The sequence below is a fragment of the Eretmochelys imbricata genome, chromosome 1, assembly GCF_965152235.1.
Source record: "Eretmochelys imbricata isolate rEreImb1 chromosome 1, rEreImb1.hap1, whole genome shotgun sequence".
In the NCBI taxonomy this organism is placed as follows: domain Eukaryota; kingdom Metazoa; phylum Chordata; order Testudines; family Cheloniidae; genus Eretmochelys; species Eretmochelys imbricata.
Window position 1 is genome coordinate 213365743 of NC_135572.1, and position 20179 is coordinate 213385921.

The following is a 20179-nucleotide window of genomic DNA, read 5'->3' on the forward strand; positions in this document are numbered from 1 at the left end:
TGCCTATGTCCCTTTGAGAATCTAGCCCTGAGGCCTTTTCCTCACTGCTAAAAAAGGTGATTTTTTTGTTTTTTTTTAAACATCAGGGTAACTAACGTGCAGGAGCTATTCTGAGGGGAAAAAAACACAGTGAGAATAAGGCATGTCTGTTTTAGCAATGAGGAAAAGGCCTGAGAAAATCTCTCTGAAATAAGTTTAGAGAGCAATATATTCATATATGCGTGCCAAAGTACAAAAGTGCAAATTTTGTGTTGGGAACTTGTACAATATGTGTAGCAGTAACAAAGCAGGGATGGGGTGGGGTCTGTATAAAGAACAATGGTAGATTTTTTGCCTAACAGCCTCTGAGTAAATGGTATTCATAAGTATTCCAAATACTGTTTACAATGCTTTATGCTATTTTCAATGTTTTATGTGCATTATATGTTTGTTTACTACAGAAACTGCAATTTACAAAGGAAAAAGACTAATAAAGATGTGACGGGATCCCCGGGTTGCAGCGTGGGACTGCTGTGCCCCCTTAACTCTCTCCAGCCTGGGCTTTCTCTCACAATGGCTCGCTAGTGCCCAGCAGCACATGCCTCCAGGCACTGTTATCTCTCAGCATAACAGCATGTGAAGCCCCACACCCAGCTAGATTGTATTAATGCTCCCAGAGCCATTCATGAATCAAACAGAGAAAGGGACCTGAGCCAAATCACCCCCAGCTCTCCCAGCACTGTATCTCAGGAATATACCATCTTGCACTGCAAGACAAGCAATGCAGATTTATTAACTGGTTCACCACTTCATCAATGGAAAGTGGACATACACCAGCCTTTGCAAACCTGAGCAGATTTGCCCACACTTCATCCAAAGTCTCTGGTAAAGATAAACAATTACACAAATTTATTGACTATAAAAGCTAGATTTTAAGTGATATTAAGTGATAAGCAAAAAGTCAGAGTTAGTTACCAAAAGAAATAAAATATAACCATACAGTCTGAGCTCTCAACCATATAGACCAGGCAACAACTAAATTAAGCAGTTTTTTTTCTCACCCCACTGGATATTGCAGCCCTTTAGTGTACAGATTCCACCCTTGAAATCTGGGCCAAACGCCTCTGTTGGTGTTGTGTCTTCTTCTCAGTGTCTTAGTTGCTTGTAGCATAGGTGGAGTCAGGAGAAGGTCAAGCCTGTGGCCACTCTGTTTTATACCCTTAGTCCATGTGCTTGGAAAACAAGTCCAGGCATGTCTGGGTACATGGCTAAGTATCCAGGCAAAGTTGAGCAATTCCCCTGGTGTGGCCTCATGCAGGTGAGCCATTGTATTGTAGTTCCTTTGCGGGACAATGATTGTTGGTGGGTTGATTGACACCCCACCTAGGTGTTAGTTACTTTCTTTACTAGGGAGCTAATATCTGGCTGGTCCCCCAACCTGCAGCATGCTGACAACCATACAACACAATTCTCATAACTTCATATGCATTAATGATACACATATATAGATAGAGAAATGACTTTCAGCAGATCATACTAACCTTTCCCCTGATACCTTACAAGGCAGGCTTTATATGTAAGATCATGATTATATGAAAATGAGGAATATGGTGGTTCCAGGATGCTCCCCCAAGGTACAGACTGTCACAAAAGCGATAACTCCTTCATTCAGGGTTTTACGTACAACAACCCTCAGGTTTAACTCTGTAGAGTGATTTTTCAAATTACAAAACTACCACTATTTGTGTCCAGATTTAAAGGCGAGGTTTCACAACAGTAGAAGATGCGATGGGGATGTCCCCACCACTCACAACGTGCTACCCACAGGCCAGCAGCTGAGGCAAGGCAGAGGCAGCAAATCGTGACATGGCCGCAAAAGCGAATGCCTAGATGCCAACAACTGCCGCCCGCGGCGAACTGTGGCGGGAGCAGCTCGTAACGTCACGCCGGCAGCCGCGGCGCTGCGGCCACGCTCCACGCACGCGAACTCGCGCCCTTGCTCCTCCCGAGTCACGTCCCTGCTCGCGCCACTCCGCGCGCTCTGCAAAGAGCGGCCGCGAGCGCTGCTAGCCAATCCCGTCAGACGCTCCACGCGTCACCCCCGCTGCCCGCTGATTGGCCGGCGTCGGGCTCCGCGGCCTCTCCAATATGGCGGCGCCCAGCGGAGTCCGGACCTGCGAGGACTTTGCCGAGTTCCAGGTACGAGCAGGGCCCGCTGGGGCCCCTCCGTGGCCGGGCGCTGCGCCTGGTGTGAGCCGGGCCCTGGGGGTGGCCGCAGCGGTTCCTGCCTCCAGCCGGGAGGTGACGGGAGCGGGTTGGAGCAGCCGGCTCTGCCCCACGCGGAGCCGGGGGGCAAATGGCCTCTTCCCCGCCCCCCACCGGCCTCCGTCCGCGCGGGGCCGAGGGAGCGGCGGGGTCCTCCCAGGACCCTGACTGACCGTGGGGCATGAGCTCCCGCCGCCCCGCGCAGAGGAGGGGAAACAAGGCAGGCGGGCGCCCCTCCCCTGGAGCGTGGGGGACAAGATGCCTCTCCCCTACTGGGAGCAAGGGGTGTTTCCAGAAGTTGGGGTGAGGCGGGGAGATAAGTGTCCAGTGGGGATCGGAGCCTTCTGCTTGTGGGGGAGGACTCGGGGGTGGTGAAAATTGCAGAGACTGGTCGTGGGGGAAGATTCTAAAGGAAGGTGTCTGAGGCACCAGGTGGGTGCTTGGGCCATTGTCTTCACCTATCCCTCCTAGTGTAGCTGCAATGTATACCAGCAAAAAGGTCATTTTTGCTAGTACAGCGTATACTAGTCTCTTATGCAAAATAAACAATACTGCCCAAAGCACTTTTTTTGCCAGTATAAATGTATCTGTCTTAAGGGACTTCCTGGTCTAGAAATGTTGCAAACCCTGCTTCCCCTCCAGCTAACCAACTTTAATGTCCAAGCAAAACTCTTAAGTGTAGACCACTCCTGAGATGGTATCTGAGCTTTAGGCAGCCCCCAGAAGATATGGAAATGTGTACTGTCTGATGTATCCACAGTAGTTGTAGCCCTGTCAGTCCCAGGATATTACAGTGACAAGGTGGGTGAGGTATTGGACCAACTTCTGTTGGTAACAGAGACAAACTTTTGAGCCACACAGAGCTCTGAGACCTGAAGATATTAGAAGAGATATTACCTCACCCACCTTGTCTCTCTAAAACCGTGTCTTCACTACGGCGATAAGTTGACCTAAGTTATGCAACTCCAGCTACGTGAATAATGAAGCTTACTGTTGTGTCTACACAGTGCTGGGTTGATGGGAGACACTCTCCCGTTGACTTAACTTCTGCTTTTTGTTCCCATGGAGTACTGGAGTCCATGGGAGAGCGATCTGCGGTTGATTTAGCAGGTCTTCCACTAGACCTGCTGTATTGACCCCTGGTTCTCATCAATCACAGCATCAGGGAGTGGGTGGGTAAGGGTAGACGTGTCCTGTCTGCCTATCAGTTCATTTAACTTCTGTGCATTTGACCCAAAAGGCCAAGATCCCTTCTTCCCGTGTTTGTCTGATGCTTGCTGTCAGTGCACAGATAGTTGTTTGTCTGGCTTTATATTTTTATATCTTGTGTGCTTGCTAGGTAATATGCCCTTAAAGTCTGGTTTGGCATTCATATTCACATGCCTGGAACTAGATTTTCTATGCAAACTCTCCGTAGTTTTAAGCAAAATATTCATAATTCCCCCTTCCCTGTGTCAATTTCACTTGTTATAATTGGATATTTGAGAAGTTAAATGTGACCTAATTTTTAGATTTCAGGGGTAGGCAGGTATGATAGAAGTGCACTGATACAATAGTATTACAATAAAAAAGGAAAGAATTCAGGCAACTGTATCTTTGATGTTGCTAAAGCACATAGATATCTGTCTTGAAGAAACAGTAGGCTCGCATGTGATCTCAAAGTATTTCCTAGTGGAAGAACTTCTTCTCTAGACTACAACATATTTATCTCTCCTTCAAATTATGCTATTGTGCTGCCTCTATTCTCAAAATGCTCTGTATGTTTTCCAGAAAAAGAACAAACAGCAAACATTTCCAGCAAATATATCTAATATGATTGTCCATGGCACTGCTTTCTTCTTTGGTTGCAGTTATGAGAGTGTTTTGTTTTATTTAAATAGAGAAAACAAAGGAATAGATTCCTCACTGCCTCACTTATCTGGTCTGTTGCATGTGCAACAGGTGTATCCTAGGTTAAAAGAATCACTCTTAAAATATTAGCGGCACATCACAGTACTTCCATGTTAGATTTCATGTGGGTTATTTACATTTAGAATAATAAATATAAAATACAAAATGTGACTGACTTACACCAGGAAAAGTCCAGGGGCTAAGTTCTGCATGATTCTGTGGCCATGGAATTTGCAGTTTTTCTAAGATGCTACAGAATTCAGTGGGTTTTTTTGCTGTGGGATTTGCCATTCTGCTGCACTTAGATACCCCAAATTGTGTTTACTTATTCGCATTACCATAGTGTTTAGGAGCCCCAGTCATGGACCAGGACCCCATTTTGCTAGGTACAGTGCAAATACAGAACAAGATGGCCCCTGCCCCAAAGAACTTTCTGTGCCTCTGTTCTGTGACTTTTTTGTAGCTGTCTCTTGCTCTTCAGCTTTTCTCAAAAGGGGGAGTTAGTTCGATTTCAGCATACACTGTTCTATGGAGCTAGGCAGCAGGGCTTTGAAAGCCATAGATGGGTATTCAGCTTGCAGCCAATGAGTAGGAAAACCAGAAGTGTTGGCCAGCCACCCTGAGCTGCCTCAGGGACAGCACAATAGCTGATTCTGGAAAGATGAGACGCTGCTGAAACCAGCTACGAGTACCTCTCTAGCACACAAACTGAGGGGAATGAGGGTCTTATGCAAGATACCTGCAGAGCAGGGGAGTGGAGCTGGGCAGCCTAGAGAACAAAGTGAAAATACTCAAAGGCAATCTCCCTGGACACTCAATAACAGACTTAAAAGTGGCAGATGAGGAAAGGCAGAGGCAGCAAATTGTGACATAGCAGCAAAAGAGAATGCCTAGATACCAATAACTGCCACCAGCAGCAAATTCTTAGCCTCCACGCAGGCTAACTCGTGCCTTTGCTCCGAATGATGTCCCTACTCGCGCTGCACGCTCCCCAAAAAAACCTCAAAAACAAACTTCAGTGAGAAACTGCAGAACTGGAATTAATTTGCAAACTTGACTCCATCAAACTAGGCCTGAATAAAGACTGGGAGAAGAGAAGAATGAGGGGGGATTTGATACCTGCTTTCAACTACCTGAAAGGGGGTTCCAAAGAGGATGGATCTAGACTGTTCTCAGTGGTAGCTGATGACAGAACAAGGAGTAATGGTCTCAAGTTGCAGTGGGGGAGGTTTAGGTTGGATATTAGGAAAAACTTTTTCAGTAGGAGGGTGGTGAAGCACTGGAATGCGTTACCTAGGGAGGTGGTGGAATCTTCTTCCTTAGATATTTTTAAGGTCAGGCTTGACAAAGCCCTGGCTGGGATGATTTAGTTGGGGCTTGGTCCTGCTTTGAGCAGGGAGTTGGACTAGATGACCTCCTGAGGTCCCTTCCAACCCTGATATTCTATGATTCTATGTTTCCCTACAAAAAATAATTTTACCTCTGATGTTCACCCCTTCTTGTCTGTTGGAAATGGGCCACATCTACCATGACTGAATTGGCCTCGTTAGCACTACAAAAAGTAATTTTCCCTCTGTTAATATTCACCCCCTCTTGTCAATTGTTGAAAATGGGCCACATCCACCCTAATTGAATTGGCTTTATTAGCACTGACATCCCACCCCCACTCGGTAAGGCAACTCCCATCTTTTCATTTGCTGTGTATTTATACCTGCCTACTGTATTTTCCACTGCATGCATCTGATGAAGTGGGTTTTAGCCCATGAAAGTTTATGCCCAAATAAATTTGGTAGCCTCTAAGGTGCCACAAGGACCCAAAACAATATTCATCCTCAAAAAATTCAGCAAAGACTGTTTCATGGATGGCACTTTTTTGTTTTTTTTGCTATGTTCTCCAGGTAACACAGCTATTCAAATTAAAAATTGCGTAATTGTACAGTTCCTCTCTAACACGGCTGCTACTCTGAAACCTCTAATTTCCCTGTCATTCAAGTATAAGCAAGGATTTTTATTTTTACATGCAGGATTTGCTCAGGGTGATGCGGACAATTGATGACAGAATAGTCCATGAATTAAACACTACACTTCCAACAGCTTCCTTTGCAGGGAAAGTCGATGCTAACCAAACCTGTAAAGAGCTCTACCAGTCTGTAAGTGTACCTATTCCATTATAGCTTTTTTTAACCAATTCGTGATGCTTTATTAAATGTAGTGTCCAGAAACACAAAATCACCCGTTCCCCAGCTTGTTACAAATTGCTAGCACAGCAGACACTCCAATATGCATCCACAACTGACCTACTTGACTTTTTATATAGCTAGTCCCCACACACGTAATGGCTGCTTTACGTCAGGAACACATGTGCAGAGTTTGTTGTTGTTTTTTTGCTCCACTCTAGCATTCTTGCAGGATATTCTGCTGACCATAGTATGTGTCAGACAGCTCATCCATTACTCCATCTAAATAGCAGGGCTAGCACATTTCCGCAGTACTTTCAAAGCAGTCTACTTCTATAAAGTTAAGGTCTTCACCTTTTCCTTTGTCTGATACTATTTGTTAAATTCAGTTACTTGGTATTCTGAACAACATTGCTTGCCAGGATATAGATTAAAGACTCAAAACTGATTCTTATGGGATCACAGACAACTGATTCTAAAGATTATAACAGCAGCCACCAGATCTAAAACCTTTATATCCTAGAAACTCCTCCCTGGAGCAGTAGAGCCTATACGGTGGTAGGATGTGGGTGGGAGTCAGGCTTAGCACGAAGTAAAGGCTTGTGTACATGTACAAGTAGCACCACTGTAGTACTTTAGTGAAGACTCTACTGTGCCAATGGGAGAGCTTCTGCTCTCAGCGTAGTTAATCCACCTCCATGAGAGGCAGTAACCCTGTTGACAGGAGAAGTTCTACCGGTCGACATAGAGCTGTCTACACTGGGGGTTAGTTCAGTATAACTACATCACTCGGGTGTGGATGTATACCAGTGTAAATTTGTAGCATAGACCGGACCTAAGGAAACAACAAAGCAATAGGGTGCGTCAAGGAGAAGCAGCGCCTCTGAAAGATTTGACCTGTCGGCTCTGTGTAATGGTGTAACCCACCTGTCTCTTGTCCCACCCTCAATCTACTTTGTTTCAGTCACTTCCTGTAAGCACTGAGGAATTTCAATTGTTGGTACTGAGCGGGAATATTATATCCATGAGATGTTTTCTTTAAAAAAAAAAAAAAAGAAAAAGAAAAAAGGCAGTTGGACTCACTTTAGTATCTTTATTGTGTCTTTCCCTGCTAGTGTTGTGCTCTTCTAGCACTTGCTCCATAGCTTGCTGTGTACCCTGCAATGTGAGCCCCTGTTAGCATGGCCCCAGCACAGAAAGATCAATATAGTTATACTATTGCTATTCGATTCCCCCACCTACCTTAGAATTGGAAATAAGATCTTGTATACAGCTGTCAGTTTGTGGGGAGTGGGATCCACTTCTGAGAGAAGGAAGGGGTATTCTCTCCTTGTGATGTACGGAAATGGGGACTTGTCACGTAAGCAGAAGTATAGGAGAGCAGTTGTGGCAAGATTGCTCTACCAACAAGGAGAGCTGCTATTGTAGCTGTACTGTGAGACTCAACACAGCATGTTTTGTTTTGTTTTTAAACTTGTTTTTGTAATTTAGCGGCTTTTTCTTCCCACAGGCCATTGAGCTAGATAATCTGATTATTTTTTTCTTCTCCAATTAGCTGATGGAGGCTCATGCCAGCAGAGAGAAAATAATCAAAAGCTGTATTGCTCAGACTTCCAATGTAGTAAAAACTCTTCGAGAAAAGAGGGAGAAGGCCCAGGATGACATAGCATTATTAAAGCAGCTCAGGCAAGAGCAGACAAAGGTGAGTGGTGGTACTTCCTGGAATTCATTCAGGGAGAAAGGGAGGGTTGGTGTTTCAGCTAACTGATTATTTCCATTGTGAAGATCTGTCATCCTGTACTGAATTTTAGCTCGTACAACTCAAGTTTGGCTACTTGTTGGCTTGGTTGGTGAGAGGGCTCCCTTCAGTCCACAAGACAGAACTGTGCACACTTTTAATCTATAATCTGTTATGACAACATGTAAAATAAACACAATTCATTCACCAAATCATAGACTACGGTCTTAACCAAATAACAGTCATTAACAGGTAGTGAATGTCACTCAAAAAAGGAAAGAGAAGCAAACCTTTGTTAAAGATGTCCTGACGGGGCCTCATAACTAGGGCCCTACCAAATTCATGGTCCGTTTTGGTCAATTTCAGTCACAGGATTTTAAAAATCATAAATTTCATAATTTCAGCTATTTAAATCTGACATTTCATGGTGTTGTAATTGTAGGAGTCCTGACCCAAAAAGGAGCTGTGGGGAGGGGTCACAAGGTTATTGTAGGGGGGTTGTGGTGCTGCTACCCTTACTTCTGCGCTGCTGCTGGCGGTGGCGCTGCCTTCAGAGCTGGGCAGCTGGAGAGCGGTGGCTGCTGGCCGGGAGTCCGGCTCTGAAGGCAGAGCCGCCGCCAGCAGCAGCAGCGCAGAAGTAAGGATGGCCTGGTATGGTATTGTCACCCTTACTTCTGTGCTGCGCTGAGAGCTGGGCTCTTGGGCATCAGCCACCACTCTCCGGCCACCCAGCTCTGAAGGTAGCAGCGCAGAAGTAACAGTGGTATGGTATTGCCCCCCTTATTCTGAGCCGTCAGAGCTGGGTGCCTGGCCAACAGCTGCCACTCTCCAACTGCCCAGCTTTGAAGTCAGCGTAGAAGTAAGGGTGGAAATACTATGACACCCCTCCCCCCAAAAAAACAACAACAAGAAACAAACAAAAAAAACAAAACCTTGCGACCCACCTGCAACTCCCTTTTGGGTCCGGACCCCCAGTTTGAGAAATGAAGTCTTCCCCCCTTGAAATCTGTATAATATAGGGTAAAAGTACACAAAAGACTAGATTTCACATGGGGAGACCAGATTTCACGGTCTTTGTGATGCATTTTTCATGGCCGTGAATTTGGTAGGGTCCTACTCATAACCTTTCAAAACTTGTGCCTGCTGAAAATGAAGATCTTGGAGAATCAGGGAAATAAACAAAATGCAAACACTAGCAAATATGGCAATACACAATTTAGTTAACATTCCAGAACCTCAACTCTGCCCCCTTGATCTCTGCCACAAGGGGTGCTTCAGAGAGGCGGCCCTACCAACCCCTCACTCAGTTTGTTAACAAGAGCTCAAACTATTGTTCCTAGTGAGGTCTGCCAACCTACGTCTAGGTCCCTGAGTCAATGGTGCTGCAAAAATACAGTGAGGATGGAAGTGTGTAAACAGGAGTGCTGATATTGGGGTTTGTGTGAGGTGTGAGAAATTGGCAGTTTTCATTAGACTGGGTAGAGTAATGTTATATTCCTATTGCTATCACCCAAGGGGTAGAGTTAAGGTGGTGTGTGGTATGGAAAGCATTACTATAACTGTACAATTCCTTCTTTTCTAATGTACTCCAAACAAAATAACACTTCCTGAATTTTGGAGGTGTCAGTTTGAAGGGTCTGCGGCACTGCCAGGCAATTGTAACTCCCCTTTAATCAAGTTTTTATTAATGTTCCTTGTTTTGTGAGGAGGTAGGGTAGTGGTGGGGTCGTGATGGGAAGGCTTTGGGCCACATATCACCACCTCTCAGGTACCGGCTGTGCCTTCCTTCAGGCACCTTATACAGCCAGTAGTACTGGAGGGGCCACAGTGAGAAAAGGTTGTAGCTGATCAACTGTGAGGAACACATACACCAACTTGGAGGTAGCATAGGGAAGGGAAGGGGACCCGCAGAGTCCCTACTCCATTTCAGAGACTAGCATGGGGGGGAACAGGTTTTGCATACGTCTCTACAGCATATGAGGTTTACAGAGGAGTGAAGTGCCCTGTTGATCTCAATGGGTGTTCTCTTCCCCACTTGGCCCATCTCAGTGCTATGTGCCTGTGCCCTGCATGAGAGCATACCTTTCTCATTTCCCTACTCCGTTTTCAGCACAGTGTGCGTGTGGCATGCATTGAGTGTACCTATTAGTTCCTGATGCAGGCTGGATCTGTTGTTCGCAGTGGTGCCTGGCAGGAGTTCACTGAGCCCTGTTTGGCCCATAACTGATTTGTCTTAGCCAGGACTCTTACATTGACCTCACTCGTGTCCTTGTCAACGTGACATCAAGTTCCTCCTATATTAGCCATACTGGCTTTCATATCCCAGCACAGTACTGCCACAACCTGCCAAACTATCCTAGGGCAGGACTTGGGCTGATGTGTAGATAGTGCTGGAGATACACTTCTGTGGTGTTGCACTTCCTCAAAATTCATACACCACCCATACTTCCAGAAGAAGTTCCATTGTGGCCCCAGACAGCAAGAAGGGAAGTGCTAATTGTCACACTCACAAATCTTCTGAGGAGAGGATTTGAATTCATGGTCCTTGTGTTAAAGGGCCAGCATCTGTTTCCCAAGCAACCAAATGTTACTCACTGTGCCATTGACAAAGGTGTTCCCTAGTAAACAATAGCTTGAAGAGGGGTGAATTGTCTGTAAACCTTTGTCTCTCTAAGGTAGATACTCTGTTACCAAAAGATGCTTGCCAGAACCTGGTGTACGCATCTGGAAAACCAGAAATCGAATATGATAACCAGTTTTGAAAACCAGTATTTCAAAGAAGTTATCATTGAATAATTGATCTGAGGGACCGTCCAGTGATGCAATCCTCATTAAGACACAGCCATAACGTTTTCCCTGGCTGTGGGGGGGTGGGGAAGTTATAGGAATTGATAAATGTTAAAAGCAGCTTTTAGGGGTATACATATGTCAGAAACGCTTTGACCAAATCATCCCAAATTTGCACCACAAAAGTCTAGTCTAGGCCCCAATGGGGCCAGTTTTGAACCAAGCTGAATTTTGAAATACTGCTTATACATAAAATTTTGCTTCAGACTTTCTTCCTCCCTTTTAGGAAGCTCCTGCATGAATGCTGTTTTGTTGGTTGGACCTGCCATGCATTGTACTCTTTAGAAAAGAATGAAAGTCAAATAAGTTCTGAATTATTAGGTTTTGAAGCTGGCTCTTGGCGCAGCACACTAAGGGTACATCAACACAGCAAAAAAACAAAAGCAACCCCTCACCCCTGCGTTATCCAGTATCAGAACCTGGGTCAACTGATGTGGGCTCACACTGCAGGGCTAAAAATAGAATCATAGATGTTCGGGCTCAGGCTGGAGCCTGGGTTCTGAGACCCTCCCCCCTCGGCGGGATTCACAGCCTGGGTTCCAGCTTGAGCCCAAATGTATACACTGCTATTTTTAGCCCTGCAATGCAAGCCCTGTGTGCTCGAGTTAGTTGATCCAGTCTCTAAGACTTGCTGCTGTGGGTTTGTTTTTTTCCCCCCGCTGTGTAGGCATACCATAAATGAGCTCGGGGCAGTCCACTTATATAAGCTTTTTTTTAAGACCAGGGGGGACCTTTGTGGTCGCATAGTCTGACCTCCTGCATAACACAGGGCATAGAACTTCCTTGAACTAAGTCCTGCTGATTTAAATAATACTGATTTAAAACACTTCCAGTAATGGGGAATCCACCACAGCCCTTGTTAAGTTGTTCCAGTGCTTAGTTGTCCTAAAAATGTGTGCCTTATTCCAAATCTGAATTTATCTAGCTTCAGTTTCTAACCACTGGATCTTGTTTTATCTTTGTCTGCTAGATTGAAGAGCCCTCTTATCAAATTTATGTTTACCATGTAGCTACTTGTAGATTGATCAAGTTATTCCTTAACTTTCTCTTTGATAAGCTAAATAGATTGAGCTCCCTGAGACATGTTTTTCAATCCTTAGATCGTTCTCATGTCTCTTTTCTCAATCGTCTCCAAGTTTTCAAAATTCTTCTTGAAGTGTGGACACACTATTCCATTAGCAGTTGCATCAATGCAAAATAACAGAGATAATGTAATCTCCCTACTTCTTCTCAAGATTCCTCTGTTTTATACATCCAAGGATTACATTCACCCTCTTAGCCATGGTGGCAAAATGCAGCTTTTGTTCTTCTGGTTATCCACCATGACCTCCAAATCCTTCTCAGAGACACTGTTTCCCATGTTAAGAGTTCTCCATCCTGTAAGTATTGCTAGCAGTCTTTGTTCCTAGATATATAACTTCACATTTGGACCTACTGAAACACATTTTGTTTGATTGTGCCCAGATTACTAAGTGGTGCTGATTGCTCTGTGTCTGTGACCTGTGGTCCTATTTACCATTGCCCCAATTGTGTCCTCTGCACACCATCATATAGATTTTGTTTTCTTCCTGGTCATTTGCTAAAAATGTTAAAAGTTTAGGACCAAGAACCAGTCCCTGCGGGACCCCACTCAAAATGTATGTGCATGAATCTGTTTATAATTATGTTTTGAGGCTTATCAATTATTCAGGTTTTAATCCATTTAATGTATATTATGTTGGTTTTTGTAGCTTTCTAGTTTCTTAATCAAACTGTCTTGTAGCACCGAGTCAAATGCCTTACAGAAGTCTATTACATCAACACCATTATCATCCATACTTGTAATCTTATAATAAAAAGATATCAAGTTAGATTAATAGTCACTTTTCCATAAACCCATGTTGATTGGCATTAATTATAAACTGAGTCCCATGGCTGTTACCGTATTAACTATGACAGGTTTCAGAGTAACAGCCATGTTAGTTTGTATTCGCAAAAAGAAAAGGAGTACTTGTGGCACCTTAGAGACTAACCAATTTATTTGAGCATAAGCTTTCGTGAGCTACAGCTCACTTCATCGGATGCATACTGTGGAAACTGCAGAAGACATTATATACACAGAGACCATGAAACAATACCTCTTCCCACCCCACTCTCCTGCTTTTCCACAGTATGCATCTGATGAAGTGAGCTGTAGCTCATGAAAGCTTATGCTCAAATAAATTGGTTAGTCTCTAAGGTGCCACAAGTACTCCTTTTCTTTTTGCGTATTAACTATAATGACTTTCTTTGCTAGGTAGCACTTTGTTCAAAAGAGCAAATCTGCCAGATTACAATGGTTGTATTTAATGTTGATGTTTTTCCATTGTCAAATGCTCAGTATAGCGGCTATGTTCACTACTGCAAAAAATGTAAGGCACTGTTTGCTTTTTATCTATCTCCAGTTTACGTAGTTTTTGAGTAACATAAGGGAATTCATATAGGAAAAACTTCATTTAAAGTTAATGTTCTGTTTTACTTGAGTAGCATTTCCTCAAATTCTGAAAAGCTAGCATATACACAGTCAGGGTCTACAATCGCGCTGTTGCTTTCTACAACAATCTTTTACTTACTACTATCCTCCTTCCACATTAACATGCAAGGCTTTATAAACTGCCATGCAGCTTTAACTCCAGCATACTGTCAGAGTTTAAGGCCAGAAGGAACCACCAGATCATCTAGTCTGATTGCCTGTATATCACCGTCCACTAAACATCATCCAGCAACCTTCATATTAAGCCCAACAACCGGAATAGATCAAAGTGTAGTACGAGCCTCAGAAGACTAAACTATTGTGTGCCACAGGCAGAGAACATGAAGGACCAGGGTGCACCAATGCCCAAAGCCTCTGCAGTGCAAAGTAATTAAGTGAGAAATACCAGATGATCCTAGCACATGATCCATGTCCCATGCTACAGAGGAAGGTGGGGGGAAAAAAAACAAACTCACTCGTCCTGGCCCTGAATATGGTAATCAATTAGAACCCTGAGCATGTGAGCAAGACCCACTGGCCAAGTACCTGAGAGAGAGGATTCCCTGGCTTACCCTTCCAGTATTGTCAGACATGGTCATCTCTGATGCTTTATAGGAAGAACACCCAAATCTCCCAGAATACATTGGGGAGAAAAAATTCCCTTCCAGATCCCTTCAGTGGACTGGATGAAGCCCTGAAGCATGAGATCTTAGTAACATAAGACATGAACCTGAAGAGACATCCAGGGCCGCTGAGCCCAGTTCCACACCACCACATGCAAATCTATGATCTAATCCCACTCAAATTTATGAAGCCCTATCTTAAAACTAATTAAGTTGTTTTCCCCCACAACATTCATTGGGAGGCTGTTCCAGAACCTCACTCCTCTAATGGTTAGAAACAATCTAATTTCCAGCCTAAATTTTTGCATGACCAATTTATAGCCATTTGTTCTTGTGCCAACTTTGTCCTTTAGCTTAAATAGCTCTTCATCCTCCTTGGTATATTTATACAGAGCAATCGTAGCCCCTCTCAGCTTTTGTTTGTCTAGGTTGAGCAAGCCAAGCTCTTCTAGTCTCCTCTCATAAAATAGGCCCTTCATTCCCCTCGCCCACTCAATCATCTAAGTCAATCTGCCTGCTGACCACAGTGGAATGCCGCTTTTGGGCTTGGGAAACAAGCACTGAGTGGTGGGATCGAATCGTGATGCATGTCTGGGATGACGAGCAGTGGCTGCAGAATTTTCTCATAAAGAAAGCCACATTCATGGGACTGTGTGATGAGCTCACCCCAGCCCTGCAGCACAAGGACACAAGAATGAGAGCCGCCCTGTCACTGGAGAAGCGCATGGCTATAGCAGTCTGGAGTAGCCAGCTTCCACAGTGCAACTGATCGGTTGCTAACCAGTTCGGAATGGGAAAGTCGACTGTTGGAGTCGTGTTGATGGAAGTGTACAGGGCCATTAATCGCATCCTGTTTCCAAAGACCGTGACTCTGGGCAACGTGCATGAGATTGTAGATGGCTTTGCACAAATGGGCTTCCCTAACTGCGGAGGGGTGATAGATGGCATGCACATTCCAATTTTGCCACCAGGCCACCTAGCCACCAAGTACATTAATCGCAAGGGGTATTTCTCAATGTTTCTCCAGGTGCTTGTGGATCACTGTGGGCATTTCATGGACATTAACGCAGGCTGGTCCAGAAAGGTGCATGACGCACGCATCTTTCAGAACACTGGCCTGTTCAAGAAGCTGCAAGTAGGGACTTTCTTCCCGGACCAGAAGATCACCGTAGGGGAACTTGAAATGCCCATTGTAATCCTGGGAGACCCTGCCTACTTCTTAATGCCACGGCTCATGAAGCCATATATGGGGCAACTTGACAGCAGCAAGGAGCGGTTCAATAACGGGCTGAGCAAGTGCAAAATGACTGTGGAGTGTGCATTTGGCCGTTTAAATGCTCACTGGCGCTGCCTCTATGGGAAGCTGGACATGGCTGATGACAATATTTCTATGCTTATAGCCGCGTGCTGTACGCTCCGTAATGTTTGTGAAGGGTGAAAGCTTCACTCAGGGCTGGACCACAGAGTCTCAGTGCCTAGAGGCTGAGTGTGAACAGCCAGAGACCAGGGCTATTAGAGGGGCACAGCACGGGGCCATAAGGATCAGGGATGCCTTGAGGCAGCAATTTGAAGCTGAAAGTCTCTAATATTTGTTGCTATGCTCGGGATTGCAGTGCTTGTAATACTAGGAGGTGCTTGGTGCATGTGATGCAAGAAGGGGCCTTAACATTATTGTATGTTGCTTTGCAGTGCTATTTTTGCTTTCACTTAATAGAATAAAGATTGCTTTCAAACAAACAATTCTTTTATTAAAAGACAACAACTGGAGGAGGAGTCAAACAAAAAAGTCAGCAGGGAGGGGAAGGAGGTATGGGGGAAGAAAAGCTCTCAAGAGGAGGAGGAGTCCCAGGACAGCTACAGATTTGTGTATGTCCAGGGATCATACCCAATCTTCTCCTTTGGAGTACAATGCACCCAGTGCTGTACTTCAGCTGGGCCAAACTGCAGATGGATGGGTGTTGAGTGCAGTGGGTAGTAGGAGCCCACACTGCTGGACTGTGAGGAGGGAGGAGTGGAATGCTGTGGGTAGAGAGTGGAGCCAGGGGGACAGTGTGTGTGTGTGTTTGGGGGGGGGGGTGCGTGGGAAAGAGTTTTGTGACAGCGGCTGCAGGGGAGGGCGGGTGCGGAGCTGCTCAGTTTGAAAGAGCTAGTCTCGCCTGGAGCGTGTCCACTTGGCGCTCCATAACTGTTAGGAGCCGCTCTGTGGCTTCTTTCTTGTTTGCCGCATTCTCCTTTCAGTCCTTTTCTCGCTGTCCTACCACTCCTTCAATTCCTGTTTCTCGGTGGCCAAGTACATTATAACCTCACGCAGAAAGTCCTCCTTAGTTCTTCATAATTTCTGTCCCCATACTTTCCACAGGAGGTGATCATTCTGGAAGATATCTCACAGCTGAGGGTGAGCAGGGAATCAAGGGAGGGTCTTCTCCAAGCCTGTGGCTTCCCCCCGGCGCCTATGCGGCTAGCCCGTGTGCAGCAATGGTGTCCTGGTCATGGCCCCTTTCTATCATGCATCATCTAATCTGTCCATAGGTAACATAATTCCTATGGCTGGAGCACAGCTGGACTGCACAGCTTCCTCTCCTCAAATGCCGATGAGGTCCAGCAGCCTGGCATTGCTCCAAGCGGGGGATTGCCTGGTGCGTGGAGCAGGCACATCCACCTGGAAAGATGCACTGAGACCACTGTACACATCGCCGAGCAAAGAAGAAGGGCACCTTCAAATTTGCAAAGGAACGTATGGGGTGGGGCTGACGGTTGGTAAGCCAAGAGCAGGGCAGTAGAGTTCAAACTGATGGCCAGAGAGCTCTGTAATTGCCATGGTGTGTACACTGGCACCACAGCGCTGTAGCCCCAGCGCAGAAAGCTCTACGCCTCTCATCGAGGTGTTTGGTTTTTTTAATAGCGCTGCAAGTGCGCTGAAACTGCTCACTAAGTGGCTTGGTAGTGTGTACACCTCAGGAGTTTAGTGCACAGAAACTTGCCAGTGTAGATAGGGCCTAAGAGTCTGCTCTGTGCATTCCTACAAAACTGTTTCAATGTTTGAAATAAAACACTGTGCTTGATGTAAAAAAACAAAACAAACCCAAACACCATTGTTAATGTTGCTATTGATAGTTAATCTCATTCTCTGAGGCAGAAATGTAGCAGCCTGCCGGCTAGTAACATTGTTAATGTTCCTATTGTTAGTTAATTGTCCCCATTCTCACTCAGTCCCGAGGAGTGTGAAACCTGTAAATGTTTTAAGGCTCTTTTACGTTGCCAGAATGTAAAGGAGCCTTATTATAAATGATAGGGAATCCTCAGCTAGGAAAATATATGTGCTTTCTCAGTTTTTTTTTTCCTGTGCCAAAGTGGCACAATGTGATTTAGATTACAGCTCAGGATTTATTTTACTTACCCATTTAAAAAAAAGACTTTGAGGGCAAATAAAACATTTATTAAGCAGTCAATAAAATGTCAGGACAATCAGAACCAAGTACTTCCCAAAGTACCCAGCCAGGTCCAGATGAAGTTACCAAAGGCAAAGGGATGTGAACGGCCTTCACATCATGCATCAAAAATGGTTACACCAGTTTCTCACGCTCAAGAATTCCCTACAAAAACTGTATTCGGATGGGGACAATTTATTTTGCACATCCTGCAATGTTGTTCTCAATTATGACTGACGGTCTGTAATTGTGGATCATTCTGCATTTTTAAAAAAACCAACATTTTTGACACAAAATATGCAGAATTTAAAAATCTTGTGTGCAGAATTTTTAATTTTTTGGTGCAGAATTCCCCCAGGGGTAAACTCTGCACTGGAGCTGTGCCATTTTGAATTCCCCCCTCCTTGAAAGTGCATGAGTAGAATTGTACACAGTATTCCAAATGGAGTCTTAACAGTGCCTTGTACAGTGGGGACCAATACTTCTCTCTGGAAATACATTACCTCATACATCCTAAGATCATATTTGCCTTTTTCACAGTTGCATCAACTTGGTGACTCAGTCATCCTGTATCAGTAACACACTTAGCTTTCTTGTATCCTCTGTTGCTTTCAGCTGATGAGCTCACAGCCTGTAGCAGAAATTCTTATTGTTAGTTCCTAAGTGAGTGGCTCTACACTTTGCACTATTGAATTTCATCCCAATTCGATTACTTCAGACCTCAGGGTCATCCGATTCTTGTATAATATTCCAATTCCCCACTGTATTGACACTGCCTTCATTTGGTGTTATCAGCAGAGTTCATTAGGACACTCCTACTTTTTGTTCCAACAACATTAATAAAAATATTAAATGAGTTTGCTCCCAAAACTAATTCTTGCAGAACTCCACTAATAATCTCCCTCCAGCCTTGATAGTTTGCTTGTCAGCACAACCTGCTGTCTTTTGCCCTTTTACAAGTTTCTTATTGCGCTCTTGTGCACCTTTTAATTTAATTTATTTCCCATATGACACCACATCAAATACTTTCTTAAAGTCCAACTATATTAGATCTACTACATTTCCCTTATCTAAAACATCAATAATCTTCTCAAAGTAAGATACTGTGGGAGTAGTCTGCCATGTGCTACCTTCAGTAATTCCATGTTGCATTACAGCCCTTTTTCCATATACTGCGATGCATTTAGTAATCCTTTCATTCAGAATTTATTCTGAAACCATACATACTATTAAGGTCAGGCTAAGAGGTCTGTAGTTGCCTGGATAACTTTTTTCCCCTTTCTGAAATATAGGTTGGCTATTCTCTGCTCATACAGTACTGATCCTAAATTGATAGATTTATTAAAATTCCTGGGTATTGGACCAGCGGTCTCATCTGCCAGTTCTTTCAGTATTCAGGGATGGAAATTATTCACATTCCCAATTTGAACAAATTAAGATCTAAGTCTTTCGCCTGCCATGTGGTAATCTTTGCTTCTCTACGCAGTTCCATCAGCCATCCTGCCTTCATGTCTGTGTTCTGTACTTTCACCTTTGTTGAAAATTGAGGCAAAGTATTCATTTAGTTTTAGGGCAATACTTAGATTATCTTTTATCTCTACCCCAGCCATACTGCATAGTGGCCCTTCCTCATCCTTCATTTTCTCTTTTTATTATATAACTACAAGCTAGAGATAAAAAAGTTTAACCGGTTAACCAATAAGCATCGGTCTTATTAGTTTCGGTTAACGATTAAACTGCGCTGCCGCATAGGGCAGTGGAACCCCACGTAAAATGTGCAGCATCCCCCGCACCCGTAGTTCCCCGCTTATGTGAACTCCTTAATGGTTAACCATTTAATGGATAGAATGTTAATAGGTTACACAGTTACTATTTATAAACCCTGTGTACATCCCTACTACAAACCTCTTACTATTAATTTCCTTTGCAAGGTCTAGTTCAGCTTGATTTTAATAATTCTAAATTTATTCCTACATTTTTCTGACCTCCAAGGCATATAGTTGTCTTTGATTGCTCCCTTTTTCCTTTCCCTGTATGTTCTGTGTTTATTCCTAATATTCTTTTTGCGGTGGTAATTCAAGTTAGGTGTGGAGCTCTTTCTTACAAGTGTATTCCCTTACATGGGTTTGTAAATTCTCAGATAGATTTTGTACCTTTGACTTAAAGAAATTCCAAGTGTTCTGAGTGCTAGTCCTTGAGCACTTCGGTCCCATTGACTTCTTGAATTAATTCCCTTAATTAACCTTTCGAAACCAAAAATCCTAGTAGCCAACCTTGTTTAGATTATCATTCCACTTAATTTAAACTGAACCAGTTTGTGATCACTCAGTCCAAGGTTATTTCCTATGACCAGCATCTATATAATATCCTCACTACTTAACAAAACCAAGTCTAAAATTGAATGACTTTTTGTTGGTTCAGTGACCATTTAGTGAAGAAATCTGTTGTTATCTATGATGTCCAGATACACAGGTATAACTGGGCTGTATCATTATGAGTAGCATTTATTCTCCAGTATAAGGACACGTTAAAAGTATAACTCTTTTTGAGGTGCATCCCTTGGAATTTTCTTTCAACTGAATGGGTCCTCTGGTCTATATGGTTGGTGATTTAGTGCACGGCAGGCTAGTGCACTGTAGATTTACAGCCTGGCTTGCTGTAAACTAGATCACATAGACAAGTCCTGTTTCACAGATAAGGCTACTCAGTAGTTTATCAAGCTTTGCAGGTGTACAGTATGG

At 44.1% G+C, this 20179-nt stretch overlaps 2 protein-coding genes across 4 annotated transcripts in view; one reads left to right on the forward strand and one right to left on the reverse strand.

Annotated features, from left to right (window-relative positions):
• The window catches only part of FAM162A (family with sequence similarity 162 member A), a 42281-nt gene extending 41021 nt beyond the window's left edge, over positions 1 to 1260 (reverse strand). The window contains exon 1 of the mRNA XM_077823447.1: positions 1041 to 1260. The gene's annotated coding sequence lies outside the window, so the exon portion shown is untranslated. The remainder of the gene's footprint in view (positions 1 to 1040) is intronic.
• An 811-nt stretch (positions 1261 to 2071) lies between these two features.
• MIX23 (mitochondrial matrix import factor 23) overlaps positions 2072 to 20179 on the forward strand; it is a 37567-nt gene continuing 19459 nt past the window's right edge. For all 3 annotated transcript variants that reach the window (XR_013346752.1, XM_077823440.1, XM_077823432.1), the window contains exons 1-3: positions 2072 to 2178; positions 6159 to 6284; positions 7867 to 8013. Coding sequence is in view for 2 of the 3 variants with exons in the window: in XM_077823440.1 (XP_077679566.1) it covers positions 2128 to 2178; positions 6159 to 6284; positions 7867 to 8013 (324 nt within the window). In the remaining variant the exon portion in view is untranslated. The remainder of the gene's footprint in view (positions 2179 to 6158; positions 6285 to 7866; positions 8014 to 20179) is intronic.